The 21419-nt window shown below is 38.1% G+C and overlaps 1 protein-coding gene across 8 annotated transcripts in view; it reads left to right on the top strand.

The window, feature by feature from the left end:
* The window catches only part of USP34 (ubiquitin specific peptidase 34), a 109950-nt gene that overhangs the window by 76445 nt on the left and 12086 nt on the right, over positions 1–21419 (top strand). For all 8 annotated transcript variants that reach the window (XM_088052533.1, XM_088052529.1, XM_088052531.1 and 5 more), the window contains 26 exons: positions 2115–2278; positions 3278–3343; positions 4465–4611; positions 4700–4756; positions 4858–4935; positions 5606–5700; positions 6648–6820; positions 7150–7303; positions 8082–8160; positions 9033–9086; positions 9182–9277; positions 10207–10271; positions 10368–10443; positions 10541–10588; positions 10955–11020; positions 12245–12325; positions 13461–13546; positions 14662–14830; positions 14915–14989; positions 15527–15678; positions 16077–16125; positions 16213–16317; positions 16447–16491; positions 17358–17462; positions 19413–19560; positions 20535–21169. In XM_088052533.1, coding sequence (XP_087908659.1) covers positions 2115–2278; positions 3278–3343; positions 4465–4611; positions 4700–4756; positions 4858–4935; positions 5606–5700; positions 6648–6820; positions 7150–7303; positions 8082–8160; positions 9033–9086; positions 9182–9277; positions 10207–10271; positions 10368–10443; positions 10541–10588; positions 10955–11020; positions 12245–12325; positions 13461–13546; positions 14662–14830; positions 14915–14989; positions 15527–15678; positions 16077–16125; positions 16213–16317; positions 16447–16491; positions 17358–17462; positions 19413–19560; positions 20535–21169 — 3068 coding nt within the window. The remainder of the gene's footprint in view (positions 1–2114; positions 2279–3277; positions 3344–4464; positions 4612–4699; positions 4757–4857; positions 4936–5605; positions 5701–6647; positions 6821–7149; positions 7304–8081; positions 8161–9032; positions 9087–9181; positions 9278–10206; positions 10272–10367; positions 10444–10540; positions 10589–10954; positions 11021–12244; positions 12326–13460; positions 13547–14661; positions 14831–14914; positions 14990–15526; positions 15679–16076; positions 16126–16212; positions 16318–16446; positions 16492–17357; positions 17463–19412; positions 19561–20534; positions 21170–21419) is intronic.

Raw genomic sequence — 21419 nt, 5'->3', positions numbered from 1 at the left:
TGATTGTTCCATCCCAAGTTCTCCAGAGCCATCTGCTCTGTGTTCCTGCTCCATATCCAGGATTTCTCACTTGCATGAATGTTAATTTAATATAACTGGCACTGTGCTGTTGTCAATGTGATGTGCACCCAACACAGGACTTGGGATACCTCATTTGTTTAAGGGTTTGTTATTCCATTGGTGTGATCCAAAGATTATTGAAATCGGGCTTTTCCACTTTGTTATCCCTGTAATCTTACAAGTCTTCAAAAATCTGAGTCTTAGGCCTATCCCTCCATCCTTCTTAGGAGAAACATTAAGGGAAATATTAGAAATTTCCATCCTGTCTTTGGTTTTAATGTGTCTTCTTCACAGGGAGGGTTCACAATTCATTCAGGTTGATCTTACTGAAGAGTGGATTTAGGTACCTTCCATTGTTCATAAAATTTCTTCAGTGTTTTGGAGCTTTCCTTCTTTAAAGACTGATAAAACCCTTCAGTTCAGAGAGTAGGTACTTCACTTTGCAGCAAGTTTAAGATCATGACTGGTGTTATGGATGGAGCCAGGAGCATCATCAGAAGGTGGAATAGAAATAAATGCACGGTCATTCTGAGACGAAAACATTCAGCTTTAGTTTGCTTAAAATAGAATGTGAACATTGCAAGTTTGGTTTCAAGTTTCCCCCTCTCTTGCTGAGAAAAATCTGGTTTCTATAACAACAGAGAGGAATAAAGAAGATAGACATCAACGAGCCTCAAATTTGCCTTTCCAGTTAAGATCCATATGGAGAAGGAAAAATTTTATTACACAAATGAAGTCAGTCACTTAAAAAATCCCAGGGTGGGGAACACAGGATCGTCCTGAGAAAGCCCTTGTCAAATTCCTGAATGCTCTTTGTCAGATGGAAGGAGGTGGAAGATCCTCCCAGCTGCTCTGTGAAGTACAGAGAAGTCAACTGATTGCTTTGCAATTACAGCTTGATGAGCTCTAAGCAGAGAGAGATGCTGAGTCCTTTCATCAGAAAGCATGAATTAGGATGCTGTAATTTAGAGGGTGCAGTTAAAAGAGGGAATTTGGGATTATTCTGCCATGCTAATGAAATTACCTTCTTTTAGGAGGTGAAACCTGCAGGGGAGCTTTGTTTCAACTGGCTGACCAGCTTAGGTAACCTGAGGTCACACCACTGAGATTTGTTGAAACAGGAGAATTAAACCTCTTTTCTTCCCTCCTTGGAGCTTTAGGGCTAGTAGTTGTTTTGGTGCCAATGCCAAAATGAAGATTACAACTATTATTTGTTGTGCAACAGAACATCTTGTGGGTCTGGTCTCTGAAGACCTGAGGATGCCAAATAGTTTCTTGAATTTTTGTCTGATAGTGTGGATTGAGAAGAATCCTTAATGAGTCTTTCATCTGTGACAAAATAATTAACAATTTCAAGTTTAAATCTTGAACCCCCCATAGATTTTATGGATTGTAAAATAAATCCAGACTATTTTGGGGCATTTTTTTTTCCCCTCTTGATCTGAACATGCACTTCAGCAGAGGTGCTGAGTTATTTGTGGGACACACTGTTTTCAGAGAATGACGTCTTTGGGGATGAATACCAAAGCTGGATGCGTTGCAGGGGTTTGTGTCCAACTTCTTGGATACCAAGGAAGATTTTCTAAGCTGGTTGCCATCTTCCTGACTGGCAGATGAAGAGAACTTTGCCATTCTTCTGATTTTTTTGGCAGCCATATCAGAACAAGGCTCATGAAAGAGTCACTCAGCCCTGCCAAACTTGACTGGTGCCTCCAGAAATCCATCACTACATCTCGTATGAAATACAGAGGAATAGAAAATGGCATTTTCAATCTGATTCACTTGTGCTTTGGAGAGCATGCCCCTTGCAGCCCCAGGTGGTGTGGCAAGAAGGCTGCTGCTCTATCCAAAGATTTTAAAGATTTTCCTGAGGAATATATAATCCATTTTCCTAAAGATCAAGCACAGTCTGGCTCGTGCCTGTAAATGTACAGTACATAACCAGGTGACATTTTATTAGTGCGGACATCAAGCTTTTCATTGTATTTCTATTTTTGCAAATTACACGTTGAATTTACTGTTTCCCTGCCTTGTGTGATTGCTGCTTTTCACAGCTTCCCATGCACCTTACAAGTGGGATTATTGGCCACATGATGATGTTCGTGCTGAGTGTAGGTTTGTGGGTTTAACCAACCTTGGAGCTACGTGTTACTTGGCCTCCACTATTCAGCAGCTGTACATGATCCCAGAGGCCAGACAGGCGATTTTCACTGCAAAGGTGAGTGTGGGGCTTGGATAGAAATTAATATTCAGAATCAAATCAAATACTGATGCAAATACTGAAAAAACACAGATTTACTTGTAAGACTTAACCTAGGTAAAGAATATTTGGTCAGTATTTAGTCTGCTTTTTGTGTGGTTGGATTCTTTTGCTGGTATCTGAAGAGATTTTTTCCTGAAATATTATATGTGGTAGGTTCTTAAGGTGGCATTGGAATAAAATTTTCTCAAAGTGATAATTCTGTTGCTTTCAACTAGGTTGATTCAATTTTGAGTTTATGTGAATTTTCTGTTGTTTCTTAACTGCTAATTTGTCATTTTGTTAACAAATGGTTTTTAATGAACGTTTATAAAGTCACAGAGCACATATCTCATGCTAGCAGAAGTACAGCAGGTCCTGTAGATTATCATGCATTGGTTAACTTCCAGAAATGTAGTCTTATCACTCTTATCTCTTCATTTTAAGAGAGAAATTATCATTTTGGTCCCTGACATTAGCAGGACAGATAAAATGTGTGAAACACCCTAATTGCCAGTGACCTCATCATTTTCTGTTATTGTTCGTTGCTGGTACTTGTCACATAACTTCTTGATTTGCCATTTGTAAATGCATATGAAAAGCTAAATAAGAGAAAGGCTGCTGGTCTGCACAGGAAATGCATTATGGGGAGGGCTGTTCAGAACCCTCACAACATCTGTGAATTAAAAAAAAAATATTCCAAAACTTTATAATACTTTCCCAAAAGCTCCTACCTGCATTAAAGTTCTAGAAAACAAAGAGTTATTTTTTTCTCAGGTTTAATGTTGACATGCCAGAAAAAGTGTAAAATGTAAAAATTCTAAATGTAAGATAATAGACTGCGTGTTCGTGTACGCAATAATTTTTCTAATGGTCCATAATAAAGTAATTGGGATTTTATTTGAATACCTTTTTTATGTATGTTTTTGGAAAGTAATACGCAAAAAGATCAAGCCTTCTTTTATTAATTTCTGTTAGTATTCAGAAGATATGAAACACAAGACTACTCTCCTGGAACTCCAGAAGATGTTTACATACCTAATGGTAGGTGTGAAAGAGGGTATTTTAGAAAGTATCCTGGTTTAGAGATTCTTTGTACATAGCTCAGGTGAATCAATGAATTACAGAGGTGTAGGGGAGGTGGAGTTTCCCTGCTGATAAAATAAAATCCATTCTTTTTATTCGTTGCTCCATTTCCCTTGCTCCATTATTTAAAGATCAATTCATTGAAATACAGCAAAATTTTGAGATTCCAAAATTAAAGCAGTTCCCAGGTTTTCACTTCTGTTAAAACACTGAAAAAATTCTGAAATAATGAAAAAAAACCTGAGGAGAGCTGAGTGTCTTGACATTGGTTTTGTGTAGGAAATTCACAACCACTTTGAAGACAAATGGGGAAAAGAATCTTGACTTTTAATGCCTCCCATGAATCATAGAAATTACTAAATTAGGTGTTCACATAAGCAGAAAATAATACAGGAACATAAAGTCATACCAAGACTTACCATGATTTAAATCTTGAAGAAAGACTTTATTCTAAAAAAGGTAATATTTACAGGAGATTCTGTCTTGCTGTACACCCTTAAAAGAGAACAGAGTAAGTCAGTCCTGTATTCCCAGAGTGCAAGGCAGTGGAATGGGGAATATTCTAAAGAATTGCTTTATACTGCAAATTCTTTTCTCTGGCTAAACACATCCTGTTGAAAACTAGATGAAAACATAGTGGAGTCTGAATGAGAATTGAGCACTTGGCAAGATTTAAGTCAGCAATGTCCAGAAATACATAAATACAAGCTGATGTTCTCACATTTTATTTGATGTCTGAACAGATATGCAGAAACTGCACATGTCACATCTTCAGCCAAGAGATTTTATTTTAATGATTCATTTTATGAAGTATTCACTAAATATTTTAATACTTTTTCACTAATGATGTTTTACTCACTGGTATCATGGTAATGGTTATCAATTAGTTAAAAATTGCTTTGCATTTCAGCAGAAACATTCAAACGTGTGAGAAACTATCCTGCCTAATAAGCTTATTGTATGTAAATGATGTCTTTTTTAAAACAGATATTCGTATATGTTTGTGTGGTACGTCTGTTTAACTTGAAAATAAAAGGATTTGGGTTGATTTGGTTTTGTTTGATATCTTTTATCCAAAGGAAAGTGAATGCAAGGCCTACAACCCAAGGCCTTTCTGTAAAACCTACACCATGGATAAGCAACCCTTGAACACTGGAGAGCAGAAGGACATGACTGAGTTCTTCACTGACCTAATAACAAAAATAGAGGAAATGTCTCCAGAACTGGTGAGTTATTGAGAGGGAGCAAAAGGGAGCTTGACAACTTAGGGATGTGCTCAAATTTCCTTGACAGAATTTATTCATTCATTCACAGAAAAACACAGTGAAAAGTTTGTTTGGAGGTGTTATCACAAACAACGTCGTTTCTTTGGTAAGTGTTCCTTCTCTAGCCTGATCTTTTAAAGATGATTTTTTTTTTTTTAACTTCTCAAAAGAAGTTATTTCATTGCTTTTTCTCTTGCATTTGTTCAGGACTGTGAGCATGTGAGCCAGACAGCTGAGGAGTTCTATACAGTGAGGTGCCAAGTGGCAGATATGAAGAATATTTATGTAAGTAATGCCAGGCTGGGGTGAGTCTCACAGATCTCCGTTACAAAGGGCATAAAACACTGCCACACACTTGAAGGTGAAGATGCTTTTTATCTGCACTCTAGTTTTGGGGTGTTTCTAGGATGATACTATGAGGTAATTTAGTTTCAGTGCAGTGTGCCATCAGTTGGAGCCATTTGTCATTGACCATTGTTTTATAGTCAGTAATCACTATTTACTTGTTTTATGTGGTTATTTTATATGAGAAGTGTAAATGTCAATAGATTTAACATTTACAAGTACTACTGCTTATGAAGTTAATTTAAAGCTTACGCCAGCATAATTCTATGTTTTCAAGCTTTTCAAATAACCCTTAATCCCCACAGTTGAAATTTGAGTTTAAAGGATTTGAATTCTTTGAGACAGCTTGGAATATTGAGTACCATTTTTATGAGTTGGTTCTTTAATTCTGTGTATGGGTTAGGAACTGGATTTCCTGTCAAACTCTTCTCTTAATTCAGGTGTGTGCTCTTCTGTGAAAAATTTTGGGTCTTTATTTTCATAACTTATGGAAATGTTAATTAAACTCAATGTAAGATTGAAAGGGAGGGATTTGGAAAGCAGGCCATGTAAGCACAAGATATAAATATCCAAGATAAATGTAAACTCCTTTTTTGTTTGTTCCATGTAGGAATCTCTTGATGAAGTAACTATTAAAGATACCTTGGAAGGTGACAACATGTACACGTGTTCTCACTGTGGGAAGAAAGTGCGGGCTGAGAAAAGGTGTGGCTAAGAAGAAATAAATATTCTTAAATGTTTCTTTTTAGTAAATCACTAATTCCATTTGGAATAACAGTAATCCTTTAGATGGAACAGGAGTGCTCTGTTATTCAGTTTATACCATGTAGGCCTATAAAGATGTGATCCCTGTGCAAACAGGAAATTAGAAGGAAATCAAATTTCCAAAACAAAGAATCTAAAGTGTCTTAGCACAAGACACAGGAAAAATGTTTATGACCTTTTTTTAATTTAAAAACCCCAGAAATTAGTACCTTTTGAAACATTAGTCCTGGGTGTAAAATACTAAATGCTTTCAAAGGTTGGTTGGTTACTCATTATGCAGGATAATTGCTTAGGTTTCATGTCACCCTGAATTTCTTAATTAAAATCTGTAGCTTTAAAAATGCTTCCATGTTTTGCAAGGTCTGCTTATAAAGTAAATTAATATTTTATGTTGTCTTGGTATTGCAGCTAAGAAATTTCTTTGAGTTGGAAAACCTTGTTGTTTTAAATGACATGGGTGAGAGAATAACTTACTTGAAAATCATTATTGCAAATTTTGAGATTTAATGCAGGAGATGTTCTGCCTTGAAATTTGTCTTTTGGAAGACGATAACTCCCTGCAGCGAGGGGATTTGCATTGTTGAATTCATTCATGGCTTATTTTATGATACTATTTTAGAAAACTGGTTTCTGCCATATGAGTAAATTTGCAGTTTCTTTCCAAGGTATAATGACAGCCTAAATAGAATTGTTTAATGGGCTAAATTTGACCTTCCTGCTGCCTGTCAGTCTGCTCTGCTCTGGGGCACTGTAAGGGCTGAATTTTATATTTGTCTTAGCAATAGATCTCCAATGTTAGACTTGAAAGAAATGTTAAAAAATCTCTGTGAAAATACAATTCACCCTACTAAAGCTTTTGTAAATCATGTTTATTTGTGGTCCTTCAGGGCATGTTTTAAGAAACTACCTCGTATCTTAAGCTTCAACACCATGAGATATACATTTAATATGGTGACCATGATGAAGGAGAAAGTCAATACCCATTTTTCATTCCCTTTACGTTTGGATATGACACCCTACACTGAAGATTTCCTCATGGGAAAAAACGACAGGAAAGAAGGTTTGCTCATAAAATGGATTCAACAAGCTTTAACACTGTCTGTGTATACACTGTTTATTTATCTGTGTATTTCACTTCCTGTATACAAAGCAGAAGCAAATAAAATCATACATAGCTTTAATCAACCTATATTCCCTAAGTCACACACTGTATTTTGCATATGAAAAATGGCCAATTTTTTGTTTCAAATACTGTTTCATTTGAATTAATCTTATATTTCCCTCTAAAGTATGAGGGGAATTGCAAATAGTTACATAGGATTTGTTGGTAATGTTGAAGTTTGGGTGTTTAGGAAATAACTGATGAAATATGGTATTGAATTCTTTCAGGTTTTAAGGAAGATGGTGGATATCTGAAGGAGACTGAGAGTTACGAGTATGACCTGATTGGTGTGACAGTTCACACAGGAACAGCAGATGGGGGGCATTACTACAGTTTTATCAGGGACATTGTCAATCCTCACGCTTACAAAAACAACAAGTGGTGAGCCATGCCATTTCTATTTCCATATTTTTAGTAACTATAAAGCTTGTTGGCTTTGTTAGATGCAGTTCTGTAGGGGATACATCCTGTAGGTTCCTGTGGAAAGCACAGGATGTTGGAATTTGATGGGTGTAAGGATATTAATTCATTGGCCTCTGGATCAGTAACCAGGAGAGTTGTGTGATCCCTCGGACACAGAGGTGGCAGGGAATGCTGTGCTGGACTCACCACAGCCAAGGATGGCTTCCTGATGGAACTAGACTTGAATTATTTCAGTACAAAAGATTTCCTAGAGTGTCCTTCCTGAAATCTGCTTGGTACCTTGGATGAGGATCCAGCTACATTTCTGGATGTAGAATTTGGGAAAGGGAAGGGACGTGGGCATGGAAAGGGGGAGGGTCCTGCTAGGAGACAGAAGAAAGCAGGGAGCACTCTGCCTTCTGCTTTTGGATGTGGTATCTCCATTTCTCACTGAAGCTCTGGAACGGGAGACAAGATTTCCTTTATTTCTGTTCTCTAGAGTAGCAGAGCATTTCTGAAAGAGGACCAGCTCATGACCTGATCCCTGCTCCAGTGGGGATCCACAGCAGTACTTCCTTGTTTGATGTTATTAGAAGCGAGTCACTTTGGGACCAGGTTTTTATTTGCTGGGTTCTAAACAAGCCTTGGGAAATTAATAGGAATATTTCAATCTGAGGAATCGCTGGAAGTGCCCATTAGGCTTTATTTGCCCCTAGAGATGAGCAACAGTTTTTCAAAGCTTCTTCCTGTCTTGCAGGTACCTTTTCAATGATGCTGAAGTTAAACCCTTTGATTCTGCCCAGCTCGCTTCTGAATGTTTTGGTGGAGAAATGACTGTAAGTTGTGACCTGAATTTTTGTCATGTTCAGCTCTTCCAAGTATCTGTTACAGCCTGGTACAACCCAGGTCTTTGTATGAGGTTTTAAAAGGAAGCTGTCAGAAGTATAGTACAGGTATTACTAATGAAGCAAAGTTAATTATCAAATGTCTCTCCAAACAAGAGGTATTTCTTTACTAGGTCTGTTTTTTTTCATACCATTTATTCAGGTATATATAAGTGATTCTGTAGCTAATTTAGGAATCCTTGCTTGGGGTGGCTGCTTAGCTCAGACCATTGATGAAGGAATAATTACTTGAAGCTTAGGTGTATTCTGGAATAAACAGGGCATTTTGATCTTTGTTTATGCCTTGTGTCGCTGCCTGTGACATCAGCTGGAATATTTTTACACATTATTACTACAAGCAACACTCAAATGTCCTCAGGTTGTGCCTGAATTGATCATTGTTTATAGCTGTGTACATGATACAAAGCACATTACAGATAAAACAGTATCTTACTAAAGCAGTCCTGTGTATAAGACAATTTCTGTTGTCTGGGAAAGACAATATGCTGAAATAAATCCAAAAGATTCCTTTGTTTGGCACATGGATAAAATACCTTTAGGTGCCTCTAAAGAAGAGGTGTCAGTGAGATGGATGAGCCAGGAAATTGCTTGAGATGGAGGTAAAGTATTGCATAGTAGCTTTGAAAATTCAGAAAAGGCCACTGTAGAAGAAAAAAAGGAACAAGACTGCTTTGAGCAAGAACTAAATTGTCAGCAACCCTCATAAATGTCATGAAATAAATGTGCAAGTGAGCTATCACAAACTGTTAGAAACTGAAGCACTGAAAAGCTTGTAATTAATGGTTTTGCTTTCTTCTTGACAGACAAAAACTTACGATTCTGTTACTGATAAGTTTATGGATTTCTCCTTTGAAAAGGTATTTCTCTTCTAAACCCTTGTTCTATGATTATATTTCTGATTTCATGATTTCTCTCTCAAAGCAAAAATTATACAGATGTTTTTTTCTCCAAGACACACAGTGCGTACATGCTGTTTTATAAACGGATGGAGCCAGAGGAGGAAAATGGCAAAGACTACAAATTTGATGTTTCATCAGAATTGCTGGAGGTACAAGTTGATTTGTTTTAACACCAATTTTAAAACACTCTGGGAGGCCCTGAACACATCAGAAATCTGAATAAACATAGGAAAGCAAAAAGAATTTAAATCACTAAGGTGACAGTCCTTTCATTTCATATTCTTCCTTAGGAGATTGACATGGGATAGGAAGGGAATTGGGATTTACATTTTACATGAATTTTAGATGTTTTCTCATTCTGTCCTGTATATGGGATGAATCCCTTTCTAACACCTGGAAAATCTAATGTCCCTGCTCCCTCTGGCCAGAAGTGTTGCTTCAGCATCTGCCACGTTTTAGGTTCTTAATTTAAAACATCTCTTCATTCCTAGCCAGAAAATCAGATCATGCTTTTAACCTTCTTGGTCTTAATAATATTAATAGATTTTATCAGAGTTAAACGTTTAAACTATATTGCTGTGAGCATCACTGTGAATTGATGTGATCAAAAACATCACTTTAGAGAAAGGAACAGGGGGCATGGCATGAAATCCTGTTCTGGTTTAATGATGGAGATTCAAATCTTACTTGTTAGGAATTTAACAGAAGTTCTGAGAGTGCAGCAAGCTTTGGGTTAGACTTCAGCTGTGATTCTTTTTAAACTTGCTGTTCCCAAAATTTTAGCCCAAAACTCTGAATAATTAAATTGGAAAAACGAGGTCACAGAAAGAGAGAAGAGAAGGTTTGAAGCTCTGTTCTGCAGTCCCATGGCAGGCAAAACCAATACTCACTATAGTGTGAATAAAACAGCTTTGAGCCAGTTCTTTAAACTAAATAAAGTGCTTTCAGAAATAATTTTTCATACAGAAAAATTTTGGGGTTTTTTTTAGCCTTGGAATCATTTAAATATTTTTAAAATCATACTTAAGTAGTGAAATAAACTGCTTTCTTGTATCTGATGGTAGCATTTTTTCTTCAGTGGATATGGCATGATAACATGCAGTTCCTTCAAGACAAGAACATTTTTGAACATACATATTTTGGGTAAGTTTTTCTTTTAAAGTGTAATATTAATGCTTCTTTTCTTCTTGCAGATTATCATTATTTATTTTAATTAACAAATAAAATTACTGACTCTAGGTTTATGTGGCAGTTGTGTAGTAGCATCCCAAGTACACTACCAGATCCAAAAGCGGTTTCTCTGATGACAGCAAAGGTAAGGATTAACTAAGAATCTCATCTTCTATTAACTGTTTCCTTGTGTACATTTTAATTCATGCATTCTAAATTAATGGTGCCATTTTTTTTTCCAGTTAAGCACTTCCTTTGTACTAGAGACATTTATTCATTCAAAGGAAAAGGTATTCAATTTACTTGTAAATTCTCATTAAGTAGCTCATGAACCTAGTGAAAAGCAGATCCGTACTTTACATTTTAAAGTGGAATTTTTGAGCTGTAAAATTGCCATATATGATGCAAAATTAATTTTTAGAATGTCATTTACCACGTTTATAGTGAGCACTGCACAATGGAATATAACATGTATGTAAAAATGTATGGACTGTTATTTATCTCTAGGTGCAACCTATTATTAATTCATAAAATGTTTATTGTTTATAATTCTATTCTTAAGATTTGGTGCTTTATTGAACCATTTAGAAATGTTTAAAGATTATGCTGGAATTCATTAGCTGAAGTTACAGTTTCTTCTGTATTTCTTTTCACAGCCTACAATGCTTCAGTGGATTGAACTGTTAACAAAACAGTTTAATAACAGTCAGGCAGCTTGTGAAGTAAGTGACTTAGGAACTCAGCAAAGTACAAACCAACTTTCTATATATTGTTTAACTTTCCTGGAGGTTCGTATCCCTGGAATATTTTGGACTATGAACTACTGTATTTGGTGTATTTGTGCTCCATGAGATGAAATTCATCCTCTCTGATAACTGCAGATTCTGGGGAATGACTTAACTTTTATTTGCAGAAGCCTGTGTTGAGACCACAGGCCAAAATTTTTTTGTCACTGGAATAAGAGAAAGCCAGTGTCACAAACTCCTTATTTGATTATTTATTTGATTATTTATTTGATTAATTATTATGTCGTGATTTGTGTGATGAAGACGTGCTTAAATTAACTCACGCAAGAGACACGGAAAGGCAATTCAGTGTGATCTTGTTGAAAGCAATTTTGAGATACTGAAGAAAAGTTTGAGAGTGTTTCTGTGATAATTTAAATGTACAAGGAGTCCAGCACAGACTGTGTCCTGCCTTAGACTTTATTCAGTAGAAAGGAATTAAATCCATTATTCTTTTATAAATTGATTCTAGTTGATAAATTATGTAGCATTCGGTATTTGGGTGTGCAGTTGTCTCAGTGAGGTGTAGTCCTGAGATGTTCGAGTGAAGACATTTAAAATAGTAAAGAATGCTCAGGTACAATTAAAATAAAAGTAAGAATGTTGATTCTTTATTTTAAACTGTCTTTCCTGTGACTCAAACAAAATTCTGGGAGACTCAGAAGACTGAGCCCTGTTATTTGCCGAGTCTGACTTGGAATGAGTCATCCTCTGTCAGTTTTATACTTTCTGGGTCTCTGGAGGCCGTGAGGCTTTTCCACATGTTAAAATGCAAAAGGGATCTAACTTGGGAGGCTCTGTTTAATCCTGTCACTCTTCTGCAAGATTCTTCAGGTTCTGCTTTATTGTAAGCGTAGTTTTTATACTGTTGACATCACTTTGCAGGATAAGTGTGTTCTTCCAGATAATTTTCTAATGGCATGCAGAGCACAGGGATAAGAAGATATCAGATATAAATTCATATTGCTGTTTACTGCTGTTGATCTTTATTTCTTTATTCCTTCGTGCACAGAAGACTTTTAGATTTCCCTTGGATTAAAACTTGCCTATTCCTTAATAATAGTAACATCGATTTCTCTTCAGACTTTAATGTCATGCAAAAAAGAAGATTGGACTAGAGCAAGTGTGGAACAAAACTAACACAGTATGTATCTTCTGCAGTGGTTTTTGGATCGTATGGCTGATGATGATTGGTGGCCAATGCAGATTCTAATAAAGTGTCCCAATCAGATTGTGAGGCAGGTAAGAAAAAAGTTCCTTTCCAAGTCAGGTGACCGCTTGACCCGTGACCAGAAACAGACAATTCTGGTGGCTGTGATTCTGACAGTTTTACTGAATACCTGTCATTGTCTGATCCTTCTCCATTCTTGCAAATGATTTAGGGAAGATATTTGGCCATGGGAATGTTACTGTTTGAAACAATCCCAGCATAGCTGTACAGTCAGGGTCACTAAATCACAGTAGATGCAAATAAAGGTTTCTACGACTCCTGCATGATCTCTACAAATCTGAACACTTTACATTAAAAAATTGGGGTTTTTTTCTAACTTAATTCAACTGTAGTTCATCAAGCTCCACCTTCAGAAAAAAAAAAAAATAAACTGTTTACATTCAGTACTCCTCAAAGCTCCAGTTTGAAACTTCTGTTTCTAAAATGTTTGTGGGTGGAGGTAATTGTACAATATTATGCATCAAGGCTCTGTTAATACCCTTTTCTGGAAATACTTTAAAAAAACCCCTTCAATTAGTAGCATTTGGGCATTCACAAATCCAGCTATTAATAGTGTCACTTACAGGTGTGCTTGCTTTGCAAGTTGTTAAGGTATAAACTTTAACAGTTCCTTTATCTCATCTGGATTCTTCACTTGGATTTCTGGTTATTGAAGTGATATTTCTGTACAGGCCCATAGATGGTTCTTGTATGCAATGTGTCAGTAAAAGAATATATTTAATGGGAAAACTCTTATGCAAAGTCTTAGGCAAGGTCTTCTCATGAATGCTTTACAAAATAAAAAACTACTGGAAGGAATTTCCTTCAAATTTTCACATAACTTCCTATGAGCTGGCAGCAAAATTAAAAAACATCTTGCCAAAATATCAAAATGTTTCAGAAAATAGAGATAGAAGAGAAAAAATAGAGTCAAGTTTGGTGCACACCAATATTAAAAGTTGGGTCTAGGGTTCCTGCATGAGATCTGTTCATAAAATCCAGGTTTGACTCTGTTAAAATACGATCTGAGCTTTGTCTTTCAAACTTGGAACCTGTGAAGAGCTGGCAGTGGGACTTGGAGGCAGAATATTCTTTGCTTAGGAATGACATACTGACCTTTTTGTAAAGGACTGAAGGTGTAGAGTTCATTCCCTTCTCTGTTTGCAGATGTTCCAGCGCTTGTGTATCCACGTGATCCAGAGGCTGAGGCCAGTACATGCACACCTTTATCTGCAGCCAGGAATGGAAGACTGGTAAAATAAACCCCCTGCAACTTCTGTTCATTCCATACATTGCTGCAGCTGCTTTTATTAATGAGTCAAACAGTCATGTAAAGCTGAAATAGTGCTAATTGTTCTTCATTATTCTGCCCAAACTGCTCTGAGTTATTTAAAAATACCACTAGGGTTGGAAAGGGCAGCGTCTGATTGTTTGAAGCATTTGCTCCCTTGGAGTAGGTTTTCAGCATGGTCTTTATTTTCCCTGTCACTTGGACACTGCAGGTGTAAATCGCACTCCTTAGACTTGAGAATCCTACTGTGAATTTGATCTGGAGGCACAAAGGTGGAAGTTTTTATTAGTACATCCAGTAAAAGAGTTTGGAGATCAGCGGTTAATTCTATAACTAAATTACAGGTTTTGTCAAAAAGGAGGAAGAACCCTCTTGGATTCTCCTTTGCTCTTGCTTATTATCAAGAAATCTGTCACTTTATCTCCAATTACGAAATACACAAACTCTTTTTGATTCATGATGAGAAGAAAATAGTGGGTTTTCTTTCACCTTTTGTGTTAAAGTTGTGATTGTGATAATAAATTTTCCACAGAGCAAAAATGGCAGCGTTAGTAATAACTATGCTGCCATATCAAAATTCAGGACATGAAGATGCAATTTTCATGGCAAAAAGTAGAATTTAATTTGCTTTGGAAGCCTCACTTGAGTCTGTGACTTGGTTTTGTTCAGTAACAAGATCCAGCCCTGAGCAGATGTTTGAGGCTGAGGGTCAATGTTCTCTGCCTTGCAAGAGTGTGTTCAGGAGGGTGCCTTGCCTTGGTTCCACAGCTATGATTGCAATCTCAGTAAATTTAACAAGCAAATCAAGAGGATGATTTTAAATAGGAGATCCCAAATTCTCTTGTTCAAAGAGTTCTTTTCCTGAGCAGCATCCTGGTTCAGAACACTAATTTGACAAACCTTTCCGCATTTCAAGTGCCTGATGCTCCCTGGGGTTGGGCTGTGTTGTTACCCAGGCTGTGGACAGGGGTGAGAGCAGGACAGAGCAGGAATTTTGGTGTTTGTTTGGACTGGCTCAGGATGGCTTTCTGCTCTGTTACTGTGTGAAATCCTCACCCTGGCTGTTGTTGCTGCCAGCTCTGATGACATGGACGGGCCCGTGGAGGACATCGGGAGCCGCTCGTGCGTCACGCGCTTTGTGAAGACGCTGCTGTCCATCATGGAGCATGGTGTCAAACCCCACAGCAAACACCTCACCGAGTACTTTGCCTTTCTTTATGAATTTGCCAAAATGGGAGAGGAGGAAGTGAGTAGTACAGCCTTGGCTTTGGGGAGCTGCTGGTGTCTGCACAGATGTATTTTCAAGTAACGCCATCCCTGCCTTTTTCAGAGCCAGTTCCTGCTCTCCCTGCAAGCCATATCCACAATGGTCCATTTCTACATGGGAACCAAAGGGCCTGAGAACGTAAGTTGGAGTGTTTTATATAACAAAAACTAATCCTTCCTGTTTTACATCTGTGGTCATTGCTGCTGTGTGTCTTGAATCATCTTTCAGCTGTTAAATTAAAATTGCTTCACTTCCACAAATTTTTTCGATGTTTAAGTGAATAGAATATTAAAAAAAATATATTGAATTGGCTATTATTGTTTAGTGTAGAAATAAGTACTCAGTAAAAACAATTAAAGTTGCCCTTAACTTGTTACTAATGATAGTGCTATTAACAATTGATTACTTACTCCTATTATACAACTTAGGTTCTTAAATTTACCTGCCTTTTTTGTTAAATAAACCATATCTTCTGCCAGCCTACCTCTTGCATTTGTAAATACAATTTTGTTTATGCAGAGTGAATGTTTCAATGTGAAAATCAAGGGATTAGATCCTTACCTGGTTTGATTCGTGCAGTGATGAATTTGTTTGGAATAAAGGACAGGATATGCAAAGGCCCTTTGAAATGAAGGCTCAAAATGTCCACACTGAAGCTCTCTGTGTTTTCCTTAGCCCCAGGTTGAAGTGCTTTCTGAGGAAGAAGGGGAGGAAGAGGAGGAAGAGGAAGATATCCTTTCTTTAGCAGAAGAGAAATACAGGCCTGCTGCACTGGAAAAGATGATTGCCCTGATTGCTCTTCTGGTGGAACAGTCTCGCTCAGAAAGGCAAGAGCTTCTGAAAAAACAAACTCAGTTTATAATTTATAGTTCAGAAAGGAGTCAGAGATTTTATGGGCTTGTCTGAGGGGTTTTATTGTGGACTTTTTTAACAGCATAAATAAGCTTGTATATAAGCCCATTATATTTTAATAACTTAAAAAGGGGTTGTCATTGTGGACCAAATGAAAGACTTGGGTTAAATACTTGGACACATTCAACTGCCCACATTTGGTTTTCTTTTTTTATCTCATTCAAGTAAAAAATGTTTTTTTTGGTTCACTTTTACATCAACACCTTTATTGTCTTTTGTGATACTGAAGAATATGAACTAACTTTCAGTCCTGAGTGTCTCCCTAACCATAATCATAGCTGAAGTAAAATGATAATTTTCTTCTGTATTTTAGGCATTTGACCTTATCACAAAATGACATGGCAGCACTGACAGGAGGAAAGGTAAGTTCAAAGTGACTGCTTCAGCCTCCCAAACCCTCTGTGGTGTGCAGCTGTAGGCAGTGTACTGCATCTGCTTATTTGTTGCAGGGTTTCCCTTTTTTATTTCAACATATCCGTGATGGGATCAACATCAGGCAAACCTGCAACCTCATTTTCAGTTTGTGCCGCTACAACAATCGCCTTGCAGAGCACGTGAGTAGCAGGGACCTGTATCTATTTATTGAAATCTCCTCCAATAAGTGTCATGGGGGAATTATTATTATTATTATTTTAACTGAATAAACACAAGTCTAAGTGAGTTTTGTGTGTTTTCTTTTCAAGATTGTGTCAATGCTGTTCACATCTATAGCAAAGCTGACACCTGAGGTATGTAAACACACCACCTGTCTAGTAAATAATCTGTAGTCATATTTGCTTTATTAAGTTTTGTAAAACAGAAATTTGCTGTGCTACTCAGGATGAAAGTTTTATTCAAATCAAGCAACATTTCTAGATTCTCTACCAGTATGAATTTCTTTTAGAAGTTGGTAACATTAAAATATTGTGTGCAAGAATAAATGGAGATAATTACTTATTATCTGTCTGTTCAAGATTTGGGGCACTGTTTTGCAGTTTGGTGCTGGCAAACACATTTCACATTCAGACTAAATTCCTGCCCTTGTAATAACAAAAATACTGAGTTCCAAATGGATTCCAGATGCAAAATGTAATTATAGCTGTAACCACTTTGTTGAAACATTGTTAAAAGCTGGGTGAGTCTTGGCAGTGTAAAACCTCAAAATGGGATGCTTTTGGATAAACTCCCCAGGATCCATATTCCATGTTATGTAAATACATAAAAATAATAACTGAGCTGGTGAAATCTTCTGTAAATATAAACCAGGATAAATTGGTGAATTCGTCAACAATGGACAGATTGATTCTTTGCTTTTTCCAGAAAAATGTCTATATTTCCTATCATACATACATACATTTATACATATAATATATATATTTCATATAACTTCTCCTAGTTGCTTTGCACTTTGATCCTGTTGCTTTGCACTGACTGTAACCAGTGGCTTAATTTATAGATATATATGAATTATGTACAGATGAAATAGTAAGGGATTAAGGTATTGTAGTTCTGAAGTTCATAGAAATCTTACAATTATTGGAGTTTCAAAAAAAAACCTCTTAAAAAATGTGGATGAAATTAAATATTGGATATTTTTCCCTTTTCTGCATTACAGGCAGCCAATCCTTTTTTCAAATTGCTCACAATGCTCATGGAGTTCGCTGGTGGACCTCCAGGAATGCCACCCTTTGCTTCTTACATTCTGCAGAGGATATGGGAGGTACAATATGTAAAATAAAACAGAAGCTAAATTTTCTTTCTCTTGTTGGTTCTTTTATGTCTCTTTTGCATTTTGTCATCATCCTTCCTGCATCAGTCCACGATTTTTTTATTACCATTCCTCTTCTGAATAAACAGCAACAGCCAATTGACATTAAAAAGTTCTGTTGTAACTTAATGTGGGGCCAATGGCTCTTTCAATTTAACTTCAAATTTTAGTTTCATGAGAAATGAATTGATTCATAATAAGGGCCTAGAATGCTTTTTCTAGACAAATTCCACTCAGTTATCTTTTTGCAAGGCCTCTAAAATGTTTCAACACCCATCATTTGGTTGTGGGGTTTTTTGGCCTTTATGTACAGATCCTTGAATATTCATTTGACATTTTTGGTTCTCGAAAATGTCCATTAACACTTCTAGTGCATAAAATAGTGCTAAACTGAGTCTGCTGAATAATTGCTGTGTGCAGGACCAACCTTGCTTGCGTTTCTAAAATGAGAGAGAGACTTTTTAACCAAGTTGGCACAGGGATGAATTCCTTGATCTGAGCCACAGATAAGCAATTAAAGCTTTCTCTTCACCTGCTCTCTGAGTTCCCAGTACAATTTACTATCTTCATTCCTGGCTGAGAATAGCAGGGCCAGCCTGGAGACTGCTGAGGATCAGCTCATTCCCTTTAATTCCCTTTAAAAAATGGGGCTGGAGCACTGTGGGACAGGACATGGATTGCTGTTCCAGAGGGTTTCCTCCTGGTCAGGAGCAGCTGTAGGATCACAAGTGTTGCCAGTGATGTGATGGATGAGCTGTAACTGCTGCACCTCAGGTAAAGGGAGTTCAGTCAGCACATCTCAAGGGGCACAGTGACACCCAGCTGGTGACACAGGTCCAGGGATATAAATTGTGCAGGCAGGGATATGGACCCAGCAGTGAATGCACAGACTCGGGGTGTAGAATTTACTTCTACAGCCTCTCCAGCTTCTAGAAGTTGTTAAAAAGTGATTGAGCTCTGCAGACACTGAGAAATTATTGTCTCTTTCTTTGGACATTCCCTCCAGCCATTACCCAGGAAACCTGACAGAGCAATTTGTCATTTCTAAATAAAGGGAGGAGATTGTTCTTAAGGTGTATATTTTTAAAATGAGATTAAAATTTTATAAGCAGAGTTATGGTCGTGTCAGCTGCTCATATTCTTTAGGTGGGAGTAGAGGAAATGGGAACAGCTTCAACAAGCCGGTTACTACCTCTGATTCCTTAGGGTAAAATTTTTTCTTGTCTGGGCACCTGGGCCTTGAAGTAAAAAGAAAGTAGTTTTTAAAAACTAACAAAACAACAAACTACATTTATTGACTTCATGTCAACAGATTTCCAGCTACACAGAGCCAGAAATGCACAGGAAGCCTCATTTTCTCCTCATTCTCTGAAGGTTTGCTGTCTGTGCAACAGCACTCATTGCCTTTGGAAAGTGCTGGATGAATTAATTCCTTGAAATTGTATATTCAATAAAAAATGTAATAGTTACCCTCAGCATGAAGCTGTATGAACATCTTTGCATACAATTTATGTTCTTTTGATCTAACTTATAAAAATATTGTTTCAGTGTTAAGTTTTTGTGTTATATATTTTTAAAAAATACTTGTTTATAAAGAAAAGACTGTTCCATCTTAGTGCTTACTATTTCAACTTCTAAATATCTCATAATTTGCAGAAAGAATAGGCAGAGTAATTTCCTGGGCTTAGACTGAACTTGGAAAAAACAAGGTTCAGAAGCACAAACCAATGAAATTTAATGAGGTTTTCTTTGGGTGCAGAACAGTTCAGTCTTGCAGGTGCTTTGATAGCCCTAAGTGATTTTAAAAAGAAATGTTGAAAGTGATTTCAGGGGTTTTTAATACAATCAGTGCATAGTAGGAAGATTAATGTATTCCTTTGGATTTTCCCCCCTCTCCTTCAGGTCATTGAGTACAACCCCTCACAGTGCCTGGATTGGCTGGCAGTGCAAACGCCTCGGAACAAACTCGCTCACAGCTGGGTCCTGCAGAACATGGAAAACTGGGTTGAACGTTTCCTTCTGGCACACAACTACCCTCGAGTGAGAACTTGTAAGTGAATTTCAATTGGAGGAAATTTGTCAGCTGTTGCATTGAGTTGCATGCTCCTGTGTTTGTCTTTTCTTCCTTTTCCAGTTGTTCTGGAAATGCTGGGTTTTAAAATCTTAGGATAACTGTGGTGCCTCATCCAGAGGTGTTACCTGTTTTGATGAAAACTCTTGTTTTCATTTGGTACTTTGAATGATACATTGGTAGGTTCTTTATTTTAAGTGGTTAATCTGCAAGTTCCAGGAAAACCTAAAGAAGGAAAAGAGGTGATTCCAGAGGTTTTCCATTGTGTCCATCACAAGGCTGTACAAGAGGTGGGAGCAGTACATGTTGTCCTTCCACAATAATCTTCAGCTGAGTCCTTTGAACTTGTAGATCAAGGAGAAGCCACCTGTGCTTCTCCCAGATTCCAGGGTATCCTGGCTCTCTAGTTTGTTCTGCCAGAAATCACACTGTCACACTGCCAGTGAACATTTTCAGCCTTCCCTGTGTCAATTTTCTTTACAAAAGAGACTCCATAGTACAGGCCACTGACCATTAACACATTTCTGTGGCTGAGGGAGATCTGAAAACTGGAGGCACAGCTTTGCAACAGGCTCCAGTTGTAAACATCTCTGAGGAGGTAATGACCTCTTGATTGAGCAATGGGCAACTTCAGTCATGGAAAACCTCTGGGATGCATTGTGTGATGGGATCTGGGATCACATTCTGTGGTGGGATGCATTATTTTAGCACAGGGAGAAGCAGGCAGCAGACAGGGATGTAGGTAGCACATCCCAGCACCACTTTGAATGTGCTTTGTACTACTCTTAGCCACCTGGATTTTTTTTCCCTAGTGTGAGTACAGTAATACCAGATTCTGTAAAACGCTTTGAAATCTGTAAATGGAACATGCAGTGCAGTTTGATTGCTGTTTACATGGCTGTTAAGCAGGTATGTCACTGTCAAAGGTGTAACAAATCTGTTTTTATTTGAAGCTGCAGCCTATCTCTTGGTGTCGCTTATTCCAAGCAATTCCTTCCGTCAGATGTTCCGATCGACCCGCTCTTTGCACATCCCCACACGGGACCTGCCCCTCAGCCCCGACACCACAGTAGTTCTGCACCAAGTCTACAACGTGCTCCTTGGCCTGCTCTCACGAGCCAAGCTCTACGTCGACGCTGCTGTGCACGGCACCACCAAACTGGTGCCCTACTTCAGTTTCATGACGTACTGTTTGATCTCCAAAACCGAGAAGCTCATGTTCTCCACTTACTTCATGGACTTGTGGAACCTCTTCCAGCCAAAGCTCTCGGAGCCGGCCATCGCCACCAACCACAACAAGCAGGCCCTGCTGTCCTTCTGGTACAACGTGTGCGTGGACTGTCCCGAGAACGTGCGCCTTATCGTGCAGAACCCCGTGGTGACCAAGAACATTGCCTTCAATTACATCCTCGCGGACCACGACGACCAGGATGTGGTGCTCTTCAACCGCGGGATGCTGCCCGCCTACTACGGCATCCTGCGCCTGTGCTGCGAGCAGTCCCCTGCCTTCACCAGGCAGCTGGCTTCTCACCAGAACATCCAGTGGGCCTTCAAGAACCTCACCCCTCACGCCAGTCAGTACCCAGGAGTAAGTGACCGACCCCACAATGCGTCAGCCCGTCGTTCCTGCATCCCCGCTCCTCCAGTGCCTCTTGTAACTTAACTGTAACTTTCAGTGGTGGAACTATTGCACGTGGGTTTCCTGGGAGAAGTAATTTGTGTCTTTAGGTGCATTTGCTAGGCTTTAGGGAGGATTGGTTTGGCTTTTCCTTCCTGGGTGGCAGCTGGAGAGCAGTTGTTTTCTGGGAGCAGGCACTGCAATGTTTCTACTGTTCAGC

This window comes from Pseudopodoces humilis, chromosome 3 (assembly GCF_049639895.1).
Source record: "Pseudopodoces humilis isolate 2021_Gansu_Grassland_sample_001 chromosome 3, ASM4963989v1, whole genome shotgun sequence".
NCBI classification, from domain to species: Eukaryota; Metazoa; Chordata; class Aves; order Passeriformes; family Paridae; genus Pseudopodoces; species Pseudopodoces humilis.
Note: the sequence above shows the minus strand (reverse complement) of the source record. Positions and strands in the feature narration are given on the sequence as shown.